The sequence below is a fragment of the Thermobia domestica genome, chromosome 9, assembly GCF_964235325.1.
Source record: "Thermobia domestica chromosome 9, izTheDome1.hap1.1, whole genome shotgun sequence".
NCBI lineage: Eukaryota > Metazoa > Arthropoda > Insecta > Zygentoma > Lepismatidae > Thermobia > Thermobia domestica.
This window is the reverse complement of record NC_137462.1, coordinates 68,575,923-68,594,988: the sequence shown is the minus strand read 5'-3', so window position 1 is coordinate 68,594,988 and position 19,066 is coordinate 68,575,923. Positions and strand designations below refer to the sequence as shown.

Genomic DNA, 19,066 nt, shown 5'->3' with positions numbered 1-19,066 from the left:
GTTTGTGTGGGATTAGGGCCGTATTTAACATTTTTGCCACCCCGAGACAACAAAAGCCCCCTGAATATCATTAACTACTGGGATAGAAAATTTGAGATAGTGGAGTGATTATCGAGCTTTCAGTTTCAGTTATTAAAATTATGGTTGATTTAATGAATATATATTTGCAGCTTCGGGCCATAGCCATCTTGGCTTATGTAAATACGGCCCTACGTAGTACCATTAGCGCTGTCATCATTTGCTAAAATGTTTAGATAGAAACAAGATTACGATACCTTATAGAAGCCAAACTTTCCAGAACTTGGTATTTTACTTACAAATGTACATTTTTTTTCGCACCACACTAAAATAATAAAATTTCACTACACACGATAAACATATTACAAGCACTAAATACAGAATCAGAAATACCGCTAACTATTGTCCTTCTACGATTAGTGCTGCTAATCAAAAGCAGAAAGATAGTAGAGTAACGTGAGAATATATAATGTATCCATAATGGAGATCAATACTTCGTTTTTCAGAATGGCGTAAAACTATTTCTATACTATATTCTATGTAAGAAACTTACATAAAAAGAAGCGTTGAACCGGTCATTTTTGTTTTCTTGCGGTTACTCCTCCTAGGTTCTGTAAAGAAAACTGCAGTTTAATTAAAACAAATAGGTACTAATTACTGAAATATGCCAACATCTATCGAAGGTAAACGATGAGCTGTAAGGGACGAGGAGAGTAGGAAATCAAGTGTTCGTACACGAGCACTATAAACCCAGCAAAAAACTAGTACCAGAAGCTTCGATGCTTGTAGATGCTCCTGGAGTCTCCAAGAACTTGGTGTATGACAACAAGAAAGAAAAAATACATATACCTGAGCGACGCACATGTGCAGTGCTTCCGCTTGTTCGAGCGAGGCGAGAGACCTTTACAAACTAACAGGAAACTTCGATAGAAACAACAGCGATTAGTGTGAGGAAATAATTTGTATATATTATCAAAATATGTATCGTCTCTCGTAAACAGGGGATGAGAGGCATCTCGGCGTTTTCTAACGCTATCCTACTGATTTCAAGATCCCAAAATAAATAAACAAATAAAATTACGGCTGAAGGACTCTTAGAGCCACTCCACTGCTTCATTACCGTTACTTATACGTAGCACCATTAGCTACAAGCTTATTATACAAAAAGAAAATGTCAGGTACGGGGTAAAATGTATAGATAACCCTATTTGCTGCAATATAGATTTTATTTAATATTTAACTAGTTTCTGTTACATAAACATCGACAGGAAGAAAATATTGCAAATGCTGGACCTGTTAGCAACGTCAATTCCATTCTTTGTTCATCAATTATTCAAAACTGTTTAATCTTTGTTACATTTTGTACGTTATTCTGTAAGTACACTCAAAAACGTCCTTTATAACAAAAGGTAAATATATGACAAGGAAAGCAAAAGATATTGGAAAACTTAAGTGTTAACATCCCAATTACAATAACAAGACTAAGAGCCGAAAATGACTTTTGTAACACAACAACATATTTTTTTATATTTGTCTAGTTTTACAGACGGTACTCAAAGATGAAAAACATTCCAACCGAAAGCGAAGCTTTACAAAACACAACTGACTAATCACACCAACAACAAATATAAAATCTCTGTATATTTAAAACTAATACAGCCCGGCAAATTTAAAATGGGACACCAGAATATATATAAAACAATTTCCAAAGTGATGCACCATGCATTTTTTTTTTATTTCAAAGTAAATACTAATGATTTTGAGGAAAAACAAAGAACATATTATGCAGACACAAGTCGAAATGAAATAATGCTTAAATTTCGTTATCAGTCTGTAATCAGTATAAGTATTTGGATTTAATGCTGCCGTTAACTGCCATATTCATTACGTAACATGTATTAACTTTATGGAAATTATACATAGCGAAATTGCACCATACAATGATTAACACTAATAAATGATTCACAGCAACTCTGTAACCAAGCAAGCAATTTTATTAATTTTTGCATCTTTTGAGAGTGCCATCTAAGCTACTAAAGCAACTACAGTCTTTATCGTTCTTGGCAGTAAAAAGATACGAACTTTCAAACTTCTTGGGTTGGCCCTTCTGTCTAAAAGTAATTTACGATTGAAATTTGATCCTTCTGTAACGTCTTATTTATTTGTTTTATTAGTTTGCATTACTCACATTCTTTAATTTTTCTGGCTCAGTTGTGTTGTGTGGCTCTGCACAGTACAATTGTAGTTCGATTTCACAGTTACAAATTGGGAATGCATAAATGAAAAATTGGGACGGCTGTTTGTGCATTATGTTAACGCTGATAACTTTTAAAAAGGGACTTTGTTTTGCGCTTTCATTTATAGGATAAGAAAGGAACAAAATCCAGTTAAACAAGATTAATACTGTACTAACTTAAGATCTCCAACAACATATTATCTTATTATTATTTGGTAATGCATTAAGTTCTTTGTAAATAAGGAACTATTTATTTATTTTTATTAACAGACTAACATATTTAACGAGGTAAAATTAAAGTAATAATAACAGTGCATATATATACACACACACATACTTACAGCAATATGTATACTTTATGCAACCTACATATATATATACTTAAAAGAAACAGCCATTTAAAAATTTGAAAGCAGTTAACAATAAGATGGAGCATTGAGTACCCTGAATATCTGTAAACGCATAGTCATTGCATAATTGGAAAGGTAAGATAGCAAAGAATTAGAAAGTATTTTGTATACTTTTCTTTTAGTATATAGGGTATTTAGTAGCTTAAAAATGTATACGGTACCATATATTTAATAGCTAAAATTTTGGTCATGAACTAACAGCATAATAATAGGATGAAGAATTACCAAGATAAGAGTACCCATATCGATTAAAAATAGTTTGCTGTTCAAATAAGAGGACACTATTACCTCTTTATAAAGTTCTTCACTGATATTGTGAAGTGATTTCAACTTGAACTCTTAACAATATGTAAACAAAAGTGTTATTATTTGTAATTAAAAAAAACGAATATTTACTGCATATTCCTATCTTCTCTAAATTTGAATTTGCTTGTAGAGTACTTTTGCAGAAGAACACATTTGAAATATTACGTTAATTTGAAACATACGTGAAACTAATCATAATAGTAACTACAGAGAGTCTTTGAATCTTCCCTAGACTGTATGAGCCAAATGCAGATTAAGAGACATTCTTAAAGAAAATCACTTTTAACAAAACATTTCAGAGAACTTTGTACTGTCAATTTTTAGATAGCTGAAAATTATTCATTGAGAAGTTTCTTAGCAGGAAAAAAATTAAATAAAATTTCAACCTAAGTTTTAGCCAGAGATGTGTTACTTTCAAATCTTATCGGTATTTGTCTGAAGTACTATTCCATAGTTTTTCTTTTTATTATTATTATTATTATTATTATTATTATTATTATTATTATTATTATTATTATTATTATTATTATTATTATTATTATTATTATTCAATGTTCAGTGTCATACAGGGTGGTCCAGAAAGTCCTACTACACCCAAACTAAATGCATCTAAGAATGTAAGATGTAAAGATTTAAAGACTTGAACCTTACATCCTGATCATTGATATCGTAAAAATGTTCCTCACGTAAATTGCCACGTAATTGCCCGCGGAGGGAGGAGAATAAAGTCCATGCGTTGATCAGTTCATTGTATTGCCTTTCCGTATTTGGTGAAAAACAATGGCAGATACCAGGGACTTCAGTGTTGAGGAACGCTTAGTAGGAAGTGTGCGGGTCCATGAATGGAAACACAAAAATAAAAATATGCCACAGGTGATGGATAGATTTCGTGAATGGTTCGGTAGAGACCCACCAAGTCATCAGGCTTTAATCACATGGAAGAATAAAGCTTTTCATCAATGAAGTGTTTTGGATATCCCTCGTTCCCTGGCCGGTGTATAGGATGTGGGTCCTCAAACTCACCAGCCCCTTAACTTGGCCGCCTCAAAGTTCGAACCTTACGACATCAGACAATGCCCTGTGGGGTATCACCAAATCACATGTCAGGAAGAAGTGGTTCGTGGATGCTCTGCGGGCAAATCCAGCTTGTGACACCGCAGCTATTAAAGCGGAGGACATGGATGCGTATCAAGCTGTGTATAATGTAGTGCACATACAGACGTTTTGGACATATAACTGTAAGTATTATTAATATAGGGATGAAAAAATGCAGGTGTAACGGGACTTTCTGGCCACCCTATAGAGCTAATAGAAACGATGAGAAATGAAGGACGAAATAACTGGGAAAAAATTACCGAAATTCCGAAGCTACAGAACGAAACCTTGACATTGAGCTTAATGCATATGCTCTTGCCACTGGTGAGAGAAGCTTCCATGATGGGACCTCACGTCTCATACAACCTCCATTGGGAGAATTAACTCCAATAAAATAAATAAGTAAATAAGGAGATATAAATTATTTTGCGAATTGAGTTAAGCTATTTATAACAAAGTATTAATCTTAATTCATTTTATGTGACTGAATTTAAAAAATATAAGTTTATTATGTATTGAACTTATTTTCAACTGAAGTTGGTTTTAGATCGAGGAACTTATTACATAATTTTTACAATTACAAAATGTAATAATAATGTAAATAAATAAGTAAAAATAAAAATCTCATTCACTACTCGTGCAAAAGTATTTGCAGAAGCAGACTATGAAGTACGATAATGAGATTAGATCCAAACATTTCTTCGCTAAAACTTTATCCAATAAGCTAATTAAGCAGAAGTAATTACTGCTACGCCAAATCTTAAAAGGAAGTTGTTCACAGATATACAATATCTTGAAATGAAAAAACTTTCATTTAAAAACAAGAACTAGATGCAACATACCTTGTTTCACTCACATACATAGATTTCTTTCTTAAAGTGGTCTCAATACACTTCTTAAGAAAGGTTTCTTCCCCTTTTTTCGTTATGTAGACAATTATTGCTTTAAAATATTTAATCATGTTATTAAATTCTTATTTACATTTGACTTCAAATCATTTCGTGCCCGAAGTAGTGAATTGAAAATGTTTTATATAAATCGCTCTCTGAATACAAAGTAATTCTACTGAAAAGCATTGAATATTTTGTCTTTCTTTTACTTTCTTTGAGTTGTATCTTTAAAGAAAGCACACAAACAACTTCGGCCAATTGCCAGAAATAAGTTGAACGAGGATAAGTCAATAAATTTAGTACTTTTGTTTTAGTTTTTTAGAAACTCTGCACATGAATTTTGATATACAAATAAACGTTATTTTACAATTTATTAGGACAATTATAAATAATACACCTGCTATTGCTGTGCAAGGCAATTTAGAGTTCGTCAACCATTGGATAAAATACATAAAAGTTTACCGTGTTGTATCAATAGTAAATATTCATTACGTAGCTGCATTGCGTTTATCTTTACATGTTTCAATCTGAATGTCTACACCAAGTCCATTGGTTGTAGACTTCATTGATTTCTAGAAAATAGAGAGACTTTACACTGAGAACAATACTGCATCAATCTCCAGCTCTTGTTGCATACTGAAGAAAAAGAATGCTAACCAATATCTGAAGTTCAACTATGAATTACAAATATTCTCAACAACTGCATGCGAAATAGTCACGTCAAATACTAATTACAAAAAATTAACAGAAAACAGAACAGGTTTTGTACCCGTTGGCGCCTTCGGATACAAATATTTGTAATTTTACCTACACAGATGAATAAAAACGATGCTAAAATAGGTTGTGCTTAACTTATTGACTTTTCCTCGTACAAGAACGATTGTGTTCTTAAATGTTTTATAATAATAAAAGTCAGAAATTTATAAGCAAGCATGAGATAGGATACATACTAATAAAATGTTAGGATTCGCATTGAGCTAAATTTGTGTGTCTGAATAAATATGTACGAAAGCGTGCAAAAAATTTTTTAAACGAAGATTTGACAAATATATCACAGAGGAACTAGCAATTGAACATGCAAAACATTTATAAAATACACATCTATTTCCCACCAAAGGGTCCACAGAAAGAACAGCATAATTTGGAACAATGCCTGTAGGTAATTTCATTTTAATATCTAAGCCAATTAACTGAAACAAGCTTCTTAATGAAAGTTTACCACGCTGCAAAGAGATGTACATTAATATACAAGACAATATATACACACACTAAAACATAGTTGGAACGAAGGAAGCCGAAGCGGGCATGAAAAACAAATTGATTACCAGAAAATTGTGACTTTCTTCCTTTCAATTTTACATCCCATGATTATGCCTCGTAGGCTCAAGGAGACGCAGTCTTATGAGAGTGACAAAAACTGATAGAATGAGAACATGGGAGAAAACAAAAGAAGTGAAAAAACCCATGGACACAATGTTGTCTACCACAAACTCACATAGGATGAAATCAAACCATGAAGCCCTTACACCAGATAACAGAAATGTAGCATAGGAAGATTTTTTTTTTTTTTTTTTTTTTGTACTGTTAGGATTAACAATTACGAAAATACATTAGCAAGTTTTAGTAAACATAATTGAACATATATACCATTGTTGGCAGTACGAAGGTGTCTAACGACTTTCATGAAATGAAAGTGAATGCGAGAAAGCAATTTATCTGGTTCTTGCTTTGGGAACTTATTTTGGTATGATTTTAAGCAGGAAGTTCAGAAAAGTGTCTGGTATTTTCGGGTCGACAGAACTATTACAATGATGCAAAACGGTTTTCAGCTGGCAAATATGTGAAACACTCTTTTACTACTCTGTGAGTAATAAATCGACTTGATAGCACAGAGTATAGTACACTGCAACAATTAGATTACAGGATAGGAAATTAATCTAACCGAGTAGCAGCAGTTGCCGGTTCCTGATTAGACGCAATGTCATTGTCGTGGGATTATAGTTGTCTCAATTTTCAGAAAACTTATTTTCGAGATGACCTCGGAGATTAGAGGGTTGCTATGGAAATTTTGCCTTTACATACGAAGCTTCGTCTATCAAAGATTTCTTCAAAAGGCAGAAGATATGAGATAATGAATGAGACAGAGACACACACACATAGAGAGAGAGAAAGAATATGAAATTTGGAAACAGGAGGGAGTGGGGTCAAGAAATACTAATATAAATATGCAAAAAAGGGATTTCACTTGTCTTAACTTTGGAAAAACTCATTTAAAAGTCATTTTGATGCTTTATGTAAAATTAAATGTGTTTGATAAACTCTTTTACTTCGATTTCACATGTGAAATGTGGTATCTAGTATGTTGATAAAAATTATTTTGTATTTAACTTTGAAGCCGCCGTCATGACTGGCCATTCGTCAATTATGGATGGTCATTGCATCGATAATCAGAAGCACTTACAACCATAAGCGTTCCTGCTACATTTCTGTAGAACAGGATCCAATCTATGTTAACTACGGTTCAGTAAGTATTTGAGTTGAGTTGATTTTAGTTTAGCGTCGCTTTCAGCAGCGAGGCTATATGAGACGTGGACCTACTGATTAACGTGGAATCCGAACCACATGAGCTCCCGCCGGGAATCGAACCCGGGTCTCCCACGCCACAGGCGCGTACGCTAACCGCTTAGTCAGTAAGTATTTATCATGTAACTTATTGTATAGTTATGCTGCACTGCGTAAGACAAGAATTGAATGGAATGCAACAGGCATGGAAATTTTAATGAAAACTGAGGGTCATAACATAAGGACCGTTAAGTATTCTGAATTTTTTAAAATCAACTTTTTTCCCCAGAAACTACATATATGTATATATATCCTAATCTGTAGCTATAATTGCGAAAACCAAAGGTGTGTATTTCTTCCTTTCGTTTTGAGTTTAACGTCACACGTTTATGCTCCGAGCCTAAGAAAGGCGGTGATGATCAGAATGAACGGAATACTGGAATGAAGAAAGTGGGGGAAAAGGAAGACTTCCAAGAAAACCCAAGTACACTGTGATTGTCCATTACGAAGCAAACTTAACGGAGGCTGGAATCGAACTAGAGACCCCACGCACCAAAGCTGAATTCTCTACCACTGAGCCACCGCGGACCCAAAGGCGTGTATTCTCCGCCTACTTAAAGAAGAGCATCAAATCATAAAGCTTTTAAAAAATGTTTCTTATTTTGTTTAAACATAGCTTCTACACAACAAATCTCAATGGAGTCAACGGTTTCTGATGCCCTTTTCTCCTTTAACCCTTCGGGCATCAAGTTACAATTTGTTTATACTCGTTTTCATATACGAAATGTTCCTACTTCGTGGGTATTCTGCTGTCTCGTCCACCTTAATTATCTTCTTTACCGATATATATATATATATATTTGGATGAGTGTGAATGTTTGTGTGTAGATGGAAGAGAGAGAGAGAGAAAGAGAGAGAGAGAGAGAGGGGGGGGGGGGGAGAAAGACGGCTTTCGGTCGTCGGCTTTCAGTTTTTGTAAAATGACAGAAACACTTGAGCTGCGATACTGCATCAAATTTTACCAAGGAAACCATTCAATCGGATCGGTACGTTCAATTTTGAACGATAATTTGGGCATGAGGAGATTAGGATTTAGATCTGTGGACCTAAGCATCTAAGGCATGGGCATCTAAGGCCATTTAACCCGTCACGTTTTGAGGGATGACGTCCCTCGGCGAGCACACAATCTGGGGAAAGGGAAGGAAGAAAGGATTGGGGAAGGAAGGAAGCGGCCTATAAATTAGGTACCACCCCAACATTTCCCTGGTGTGAGTGAGGAAAACCTCATTCAGGGTGGCTGGCCTAAAAAGCGTTTTACACTTTTTCGACCGAGTGCCCCACCGGGAATTGAACCCGGGACCGCTCGCACCGAAGGCGAGAGCGTTAGCGACTACGCTACGCGGGGTCACTTGGGCATGAGGAGAGTCTCCGTGAAATTTGATTCAGGTTTTCATCGCCAAACACAACATTCCTGTGTGTCGTCAGGCTCCCTACTCACCCGACGTGGTTCCGTGTAACTTTTGGTTATTTCTCAAGTTGAAAATGCCACTAAAAGGGACCCGATTTGGGTCAAGAAAAGACATCGCGCGGAATGCGACGGCGCGGTTGTCCCCCATTCCAAAAACTGCGTTCCAGAAGTGTTTCCAACAATGACAGGAGCGCTGGGAGAAGTGTGTGCATTACCAAGGAGATAAGTGTTTCAGATTTCCAAATCAATAAATGTATTTTTGCCAACGAAGGGTTCCATACTTTTTGAACACACCTCGTATATATATATATATATATTGTTATTTGATGCATACGGACTTTCCATTCTTTCAACACAAAACATCATATAAAAATATCAATCCCGAAGACTCAACAAATAAACACAGAAAACAATAAATATAACTACACAGATAGATCTTTCCTTTTCGGCCAGAATTATGCTGTTCGTTGCCTGGACACAATGGTCTTTATCAATTTTGTGTGAACAGAAAACACACATCTACTAACATTATACCTATATATTTTCTTCCATTATCATTTAACCATATAATTTATTTCCTAAATTCTGATACATAACTCCAATTAACCAACACACTATCACCAGCAACGTGCGCTTCCAGCTACCAATATAAATAATTATGTTTTCCGTTCTACTATTTTTACTTTCTTTTTTACAAATATTTCCCTACGGGAAGACAATATTAATCTTAATGTTCTTTGCCCTGTTAGTCTAGAAACTTCTAATTTCTGTTTTCCATTAGAAGTGCGCACTATTTACCACGTAACACTACATGTAAGTCTTCCTGTTTGAAACAACAATATATATATTTAAATATATATTTAAAAATGGCATCAGTATATATCCACAACAAGTTCTTTTTATTTAAATCACACACATATTATGTGTTTATACAACTTCAACAAATGAAAAATACTGTACATGAAAAAAATATTGGCAATATGCCATTTTTAACACGCATAGTAGAAAAATAAATAATTAATTTTTACTCCCTCTTTTAATATTTAACGATGTGTCTTTCACTTCCATTTTCTAAAAAGGAAATTTAAAATGTTTCACCATCATCACAGTCGGCTGTTGTATGACCAAACACTGAAAAACAACAAGTCAATAACAAATGAATATTACATGCGTATTACATATTTAACATTACCTTATCATCTACACATAATTAATATCACAAGCGGAGATTAAAAATGTATGCTCAACAGTGGCAGCATTTCAGGGAAGTCACATCGGTAAAACTTAAAATTAATCAGTCATTGCAAAAAGGCAATATGTCCATCCCCACTACACTTTCATTTTAGTGTAAATTCGAGACGTACGCGAAGAAACGCGCATCCCCTGTGAAAAGACCAATTGTCTGGTCACATTATGTTACATACCCTACACTATTGCCTCAATATCATCGATGCCACTGTACACGTTGAGTTTGCAATCCAAAGTTTTTTCTTACTCTCTTCAAATTCTTCTCAAAAATTTACTTTGGTGGATATATGGCCTTTTCGAAATGACTGATTCAAATGTTATAGCTACAAGGTTAGGGAAGAAAGATGTATACACGAATTAGTGCATCAGATAAGCTTCTTTCCCTTAGCTTGTAGCATTTTTTAAAAATTTCTTGACTTCTATTAAGAGCCGCCACTGGTTCCCAGAAGTAGTAGTGTTTATTATAATTTAAGTCTAGAGACAAAATGAGATGCGAATAAAGGTAGTACATGATATGATGATCACTAACTTTGCAGTGCCGAATATGAAGCGATGTAAAATATGTGAAGTAATGGTTTGACTGTTGATAAACAATGAGTTTTGTTTCATTTTTCGGTATGAGTGGTAGGGTCGTTTTTTGACCAATATATCGCGATATATTAGTTAATATTAGTTATATTTAATATTAGTTACGGACTAAGAAATGTGTGGTTCTGCGTATTGATTGACTAGCTGAAATACCCATACTTCACACAGAAAGAATAAGGTTTATGAAGAGTATTTGAACTCCTTCCCCTCACCTTAAATATGATTAAGGGGTTGAATTTGAGCTTAAAACAGCATTTGGAGTGTCACTATTCATCTCAGCGACCTCGAAAACTGTAGATTAAACACTCACATCGATCGTTTTCGATATTTTTACATAACCCCCATCCCATACCGATACGGGATGAATTTAGGCTTAAACTGTATCAAGGATCACTATTAATCTCTATTGATTGGATACTAATATGGGTAGATTTCGATTATCTTTACATGTCACCTCTTCCCATTTTTCCCACATCCCTTTTAAGTTAGAGCATGGCACAGTCATGTACTACAAAATCCTCAAAATCGGTGTACCGGTCTCGGAGAAGTTAGCGCGCAAACATCGCTACATTCATTTTTATTTACAAAGGTTTTCGCTCTTGGAGCGCCTGAACATGAGAAGGGTAGCGGCTCTTTAATAATATCGCTCGGATAAACACATTGGCATTGCACGGTTAGTTATAACATAATTTAATTAAGAAAAATGTGTCAGACGGTTTCTATATTTCATTTTAAAGGTAACACATATTTATATAAGGTTCAAAAGTTGATTATGAGGCATACTACCCACTGAAACTTTGAATATATTCTCTACCTTTGAATCAGAATAAATGTAGTAATGAACTTCCGTTTACTATGGAAACACAATACTACCACAAACAGATGATAACCAAACAGTACGTTCCAATGTTTCGTCTGTTGTTGGTACGTTGGAACCAAATATACTGGTATATAAAAATCGATCGTGTGTTTCTTTAGATGAAACTTACACACTTTTTTTTTTTTCAATAATAAACCTCACTCTTCTAATTTAAAGAAAACTAATCTAATAGAACACTATTGCAGTGAAAAAATTGGGAAATTACAGGGTGCGATTAGGTTAATGGGCCTCGAAACCCTAACTACTTGATTTATAATGGGCAATCAACTGAAACCCGTTCGTTCCATGTATTATTGGTATAGTGTGTAGGAGGATATTGTTTGTTTAATAGTGTGTAATGGCTAATGTCCCTGTGTGTTGAGTGTATGAATGTTGTTGATATGTGTTTCCGTTTTGCAGATATAACAAGTGAAAGATGGCGTTCAAGATCCCCAGTCCGACCAAACAGCACCAGCGTGCCGTCATCCAGTTTCTGAGTGCCGAAGGTTGTCAACCAGCTGAAGTGTTCCGACGTATGAAAGACGTGTATGGTGATACATGCGTCTCCAAAACAATAGTGGTGGACTGGGCCAGAATGTTTCGGAACGGGCATGAACAAATCACTGATTATCCTCGTCCTGGTCAAGCCCATGTTGTTGCCACAGAAGACTCGCGTTAAAAGGTGAATGCGGATATAGTTGTGGATAGACGCATTAATGTTCAATCCATAGCGAACGGGTTAAACATGAGTTATGGTACTGCTCAGAAAATTGTGAAATTTCTGGGGTATCATAAAGTGTGCGCGCAGTGGATCCCCAGGGTGTTGACAGAAGACCAAAAGTTGGAGCGTATAGGTTGCGCCATTGAACATTTGTCACGTTACCATTTGGAAGGTAACGACTTCTTGCTGCGCATTGTTGCTGAGGATGAAACTTGGTGCCATCATTTTGAATCGAGTTCAAAGTTTTCCAGTATGCAGTGGAAACACCCCTAATCTCCACGTTCCAAAAAGTTCAAGACGCAACCGTATCTGTGGAAAGTTATGGTGTCTGAGTTCTTTGATTGCCATTGCTCGACTTCAAGGAACGAAGACAGTCCATCAACACCACACGCTACTGTCAGACCTTAACATAGTTACGGAGAGCCATCAAAAGAAAAGGCCTGGTTTATTGACCGCTGGAGTCATTTTGTTCCATGACAACGCGCGTCCACACGTTGCAAACAAAGTGCAGGATTTATTTCAACGATTCAAGTGGGAAATGTTGCGATACCCACCCTACATCCCTTTCACCTTGTGACTTTCACATCCTTGGGCCTCTAAAGAAGGCATTGAAAGGTCAGAGATTTCAGTCTGACGCTGAGGTTCAGGACGCTATGCGTGATTGGTTTGATAGTCAGCCGTCCAAATTTTACATGGACGGCATTTGTAAGTTAGTGACACAGTGGGACAAGTGTCTCAACGTTCGTGGTGACTTCTTCTGAACAACCACTGCACGCTAACCATAGACGTCTCTGGATAGTGTACAAGTTTCCGCTCAAAATAAAATTTATTTCATGAATTATGACCAATGAACGGGTTTCAGTTGATTGCCCCTTATAATACGAGTCTCACAGTCAATCGTTAGTCATGTTTATTCTTACTAGTTTTATTATTCTTAAGAAAATAAATGTTAAAACCAAGTAAACAAAATGTAAATCTCGGTGGGACCGGAGAATTCAAGAAAGGAGAATAGAAAATAATACATACATTAAACAATATGCATATTGCATACTTAGTAGTGCTTTCGGGGCAACCCTACACTTTCTAGGATTAAAAGAAAATAAAAAATAAAAAAAATAAAAAAAAATAAACATTTATATTACGTCACTTTTAAATCAAGTTGTTGAAAAGATTACTAAATTACAAAACAAAGATATGAATCTAAATACTTAACACATAATGAGGCTCTAGCATAGTAACTTACTTTCACATATTTCACAGTACGGCCTTTCCTGTCCCCGTTCCCCATGGTGCTTTGTAGCGTTTTCAGATTCATCCATTGCTTGCCGAGGACAATCTTCAGTGTCGTGAAGATCGAACACTTCGCAGATATCACAGAAAAGGCGAGGAGCAACCATTCGAGGTTTAATACCATTCCTACGATTCAATAATAAGTCATATTACTGAACAGTCTTACATTTTACCTAAAAATACAACTTACTATTTTTATTTTATTATTTTTCTTTCTTTGTTTAACAAATTTATTATCAAACATTGATTTATCAAGAATTGCAGACCTAGGAACAATAGTGATGTAATAGAAATTTCATCCCGTATAAGATTTCAGTTTATTTACAAATATACATCGTTGTAAGGATCAAATACTTGGGCATATCGACTAACTACAGGCAAATATTACTATTTCTATTTTGTATTTCCTTCTAGCTTGAAAACAACTACAACGAAATGCCGACATACTGACTGACTACTGGCAGATATGACTAAAGGACAGTGAAACCTCCCTTAACGGACACCTCCACAATACAGACAGATAATTTTTGTCCCGGCAAATATATCAGTGTAAAAAGTATTGAGCTTTTTGAGCACAAGATGACGTTAGAAATCTCAGTCTTAGTCGCAGTGGGTCAGGCCTAACGTTTTCTGACAACTTACCGTTGAAGCTAAAGATAGTGCAAAAAGTGTTGGAATTCTCATAATTCGTGAAGATGAGCGAACTTTCCGCAACACTGCATTCCATTTTACAATTCTATTTCGACAAAGGCGCAATGCTGTGCAGACCCGTGAAGAAATTTCTGCTGTTTATGGGCAAGCTACGTTATTAAAAGCAACAACGTAAAAGACGGATCAGTCACTTTTGTACTGGAAATTTCGATGCTCAAGATGCTTCACACAATGGGTGACTGATCATAGCAATGGTGGGTATACTGGTAGAAGTCGAATAAGACCGGAATGTAAACAGCCAATGACCTGCGCACCCATCACCAAAGAGTGTAAACCATTTGGAGAAAGCTAACTACAAAAAAGAAGCTCGACATTTGAGTGTCACATGGTCTGACACAAAAAACATTTACTCGATCGAATTTCTATTTGCGAATCTCTACTGAAACGTAACGAACTTGAGCCATTTCTGAAGTGGTTGATCACAAGTAATGAAAAGTGGATAATCTACAACAACAATGTGGGAAAAAGATTATAATCTTAGCCAGGAGACGGTCCACAGTATGTGACAAAACCCACAACGACCGCTGCAAGAAAGTTACGCTTGGCGTTTGGTGGGATTGGAAGAACATCGTGCATCACGAGCTGCTGCCGCGGGATAGAACGACTATGCTCTGTATTGTCGACAAGTAGCGCTGGTGCACCTAGGAATTCAAACGATACGGTCATAACTGTTCAACAGAAAAGGTCAACTGTTGTATACCACGCTGACAAAACTAGGCCGCATACATCTTTAACCACCTGTAAATAATTCAGAGAACTTCGCTGGGAAGTTTTAATGCATATATTGTATATCCCAGCCCTGACTATTTGTTTCAATCTCTGCAGAACTACCTGAATGGTCTTAGTTAACTTTCAAAAGAGACTTGTAAAAACCATGTATCAATATTGTCGACCAGAAACTACAGAAGTTCTATAGGGATGAGATTATGGTGTTGTCCGAAAAATGGAGGTCATCGAACAAAATGATGCACATTTCATATTATTATTTTAAAATCACAATAAATGCGTTCTTAATTTTGACTTCCAAAGGCTCAATACTTTTTAACAACCTGATTATATATATATATATATATATATATATATATATTAGGGTGGTCCTTAATTTTCGATTTCCGAATTTCTTTGCTCCCAACCCCTAAATTGGTTCCATGTCGGACCAAATTAATCTGTGAAAAAAATGGGCTCAATCGAAGAATATTTAACCGACCCCCAAGAGACCTAAACATCTAAATGAATTTACAATGTATAGTATATGGCAAAAGTTTGTAATAAACTCTTGTAACTTAAAAATGGCTGAGGGAAAGGAATCATATCTTGGATAGAGGTTGTAGAAGTAGATCCATACCTGATACTGAGTAGTGACCGAGATGAGACATATCTTTACGTCCACCATCTTGGATTCGTGCACAAAATTTTAAATAGAAATGACCTCGTATGATATATCATTTTGAGGTAGCTTTTGACGACAAACAGACGTCTGCCTTTATTTTCCACTTATCTCTGAACATGTAATAATTATCAACTATGGAAAATAAAAGCTCCGAAGTAATAAAACTTAATATTCTGTGAGTTTATATCTCTGTACGGGCTGCAGATTTATAAGATTATTGAATAGTTTCCCTTATTTGAATTAAACCATAAAGTAAAGAAAGAAATTCACATGCCTATCTACTTGGAAAGAAGATATGAACTTTCAACGTGGGTTGAATACATTGAAAAACATAGTGGTGGTGATTGATGTTGCAGAGAGAGGTGTGAAACTGATACAAGAATACGGGAACATTTTAACAAAGGACGAAAAAAAGAAACAATACATATTGCAGATAGTCAGTGAACACAGAAAAAAGTATCCAGATGATGATGCAGCAGAATTTGGCTAGTTATCCACAGCCTTCAGCTTTCTTTTATTATCATTTAAAATTTTGGGTCCGAATACAAAATTGCGGACTTCAAAATGGCCGCCATCATGCTATTTCTCAAGGTCAGATGTGGATTACTTCCAATCCCTGTATCCAAAATTTGGTCCCTTTCCCTTCAGCCGCTTTAAAGTAAGAAGGGTTTATTCCAGACTTTTCCTATATATTAACATATTGGATATGCATTCAAACTTTAGGTCGCTTGGGGGTCGGTTAAATATTCTTCGATTGAGCCCATTTTTTTCATGGATAAATTGGGTCCAACATGGAACCAATTTAGGGGTTGGGAGCAAAGAAATTAAAAAAAAAAAAAAATCGCCATGCAATTAAGGACCACCCTAATATATATATATATATATATATATATATATATATATATATATATATAAAATAAACCACAGATAAAGAAGTTCACCATTAATTACAGTGACAATGAATTCCTCCAATTCATCTCATAGTTTTAAATGAATTTTGAACGGAAATTCGTGTATGCAAAATGTATAGGGCAGACAACTCCTGCAGACTTTTCTCCATAAAATTTATAAACAGTCATGATTGGTAAAGTTGCACCTACACTTCCATTATTTAGTAATGTAAATAATGCTACACGTTTTTATTGCGTTATTTTTGCTTTTAGTACAGTCAGTATGTGCATTAGTGGATTCTTACAGAGGAATGATGCGTATCTGAGAGTACAAGTGTCACACACACAGTATACATATATTTTGTAGTACACACTCATATCATCGTATCTCCTAGCTGTATTTTCGTGTTTCTGTTTTTATAGACGGAGTATATGAACAGCATTTCGATATTAGAAAATATTGTAATGTCCCGCACATAGATTTGTTTTTAAACAACCAACACGTGCTTATATTTATAAACAACAATGTATGTTCCTACTGCGAACTACTACAGAGGCAGACGACAGGAACACCAGTGATACCCTAGTCATGTGACGAAAAAAAACCACCAGCGCCACCGCTACATTGGAGCAGCTATAAAACCAGAGGATACAGCAATTGGTATCAGTCTCTGGCTGGTCAAGTCCCTTTCCTTGGAACTCTGGAAGAACCTTACCTAACCTAGCCTTTAGCTTGCAGTGGAGCTCTAGGCCTCCTTTCCCGCTTAGCTTGCAGCGGAGCTCTAGGCCTCCTTTCCCGCTTAGCTTGCAGTGGAGCTCTAGGCCTCCTTTCCCGCTTAGCTTGCAGTGGAGCTCTAGGCCTCCTTTCCCGCTTAGCTTGCAGTGGAGCTCTAGGCCTCCTTTCCCGCTTAGCTTGCAGTGGAGCTCTAGGTCTCCTTTCCCGTTTAGCTTGCAGTGGAGCTCTAGGCCTCCTTTCCCGGTTAGCTTGCAGTGGAGCTCTAGGCCTTCTTTCCCGCTTAGCTTGCAGTGGAGCTCTAGGTCTCCTTTCCCGCTTAGCTTGCAGTGGAGCTCTAGGCCTCAATTCCCGCTTAGCTTGCAGTGGAGCTCTAGGCCTCCTTCCCCGCTTAGCTTGCAGTAGAGCCCTAGGCCTCCTTTCCCGCTTAGCTTGCAGTGGAGCTCTAGGCCTCGTTTTCCGCTTAGCTTGCAGTGGAGCTCTAGGCCTCCTTTCCCGCTTAGCTTGCAGTAGAGCTCTAGGCCTCCTTTCCCGCTTAGCTTGCAGTGGAGCTCTGTCGGAACTCTAATCCCTCTCTGTTTGTATTGAGAGTCCTCTTCACTTAGCTTGTTTTGTGAAGAATCTTTCCCGAGACCATTAGGTTTGAGGATGCCTATTTAACCCGAAAGTTAGAGGATTTGTACTTATTTTGTATTATACTGTTCAGAACGGAAATTCTGCAATAAAATTGGTAGTGGAAGGAAACGATTCCGGAGTACAATTTACTCTACCTAAGCAAAAATTTACAGTATTTACACGTATAAATAATGTATTTCCAGTATAATGTATAGAATTACCACATGACATGTGAGTAATCTAAATTTGTGTTGCCTTTCTGTAATGGTCATCTCTCATTTACAGACAAATGATCATGTCTCATTGCTATCCGTTAATCAGAAGTTTCACTTTATTTTCTTCTACCCTAAAAATAGCCATAACGGTTCAGAACGTTACCATGCTGACTGAAAGCAATCACAGTGCTTCGCCTTTCTTTTTGAATTTCACTCTAGCCTGAAGGCATCCATTGAACGAAAATGTTCACACATAGGATAACTACAGTCATTCCTTAATGTCTCTATCTCAATTTGGAAACAGCCATAATGATAGAGAACATAGGATAGTGATAAACAAACAAATCATTAGGATTTTTGGCCGACACAAGCGTGTTTGTAAGTATCCACCAGATTGTTCAGCGACAAGGACAGAGCTGCAAGATTCAACATGACTTCCAAAATTAAAAACTGCAAATGATACAAAATACAAAGGAAAACTGAAAGAATAGTTACACAAGATGTATTATTATTAGAGATGAAATAATTAGGTTCGTAAGTCATCCCTGTTAGTTTTTGCTCATAATATCTAAGTTGCTTAACACAAACACTTACCTGCATTCCGAGTAATTGAATTGAAATTTATTATTATCATATTATTTAACCATTACTTGTGTGTGTTTACACCTAGATGCAAACACAAAAATTAAAGCTATTTCTTTCTTCTGAATTTTCATCTTTCATTTCAATCAAAATGAACTAAGAATATCACAAGGTCAGTATATATTGAATTGCCGGAAGAGTCATGGTGCATTTTTGTGATAGATGGCGCTAGTTCACTT

The 19,066-nt window shown here is 36.0% G+C and overlaps 1 protein-coding gene across 9 annotated transcripts in view; it reads right to left on the bottom strand.

Moving 5' to 3' along the window:
- Window positions 1-1,225: 1,225 nt before the first annotated feature.
- The window catches only part of LOC145694717 (uncharacterized), a 245,130-nt gene continuing 227,289 nt past the window's right edge, over window positions 1,226-19,066 (bottom strand). For all 9 annotated transcript variants that reach the window (XM_081771246.1, XM_081771247.1, XM_081771248.1 and 6 more), the window contains 2 exons: window positions 13,645-13,817; window positions 1,226-10,116 (listed from right to left, as the gene is read on the bottom strand). In XM_081771246.1, the coding sequence (XP_081627372.1) occupies window positions 10,070-10,116; window positions 13,645-13,817 (220 nt within the window). In that variant the 3' untranslated portion in view covers window positions 1,226-10,069. The remainder of the gene's footprint in view (window positions 10,117-13,644; window positions 13,818-19,066) is intronic.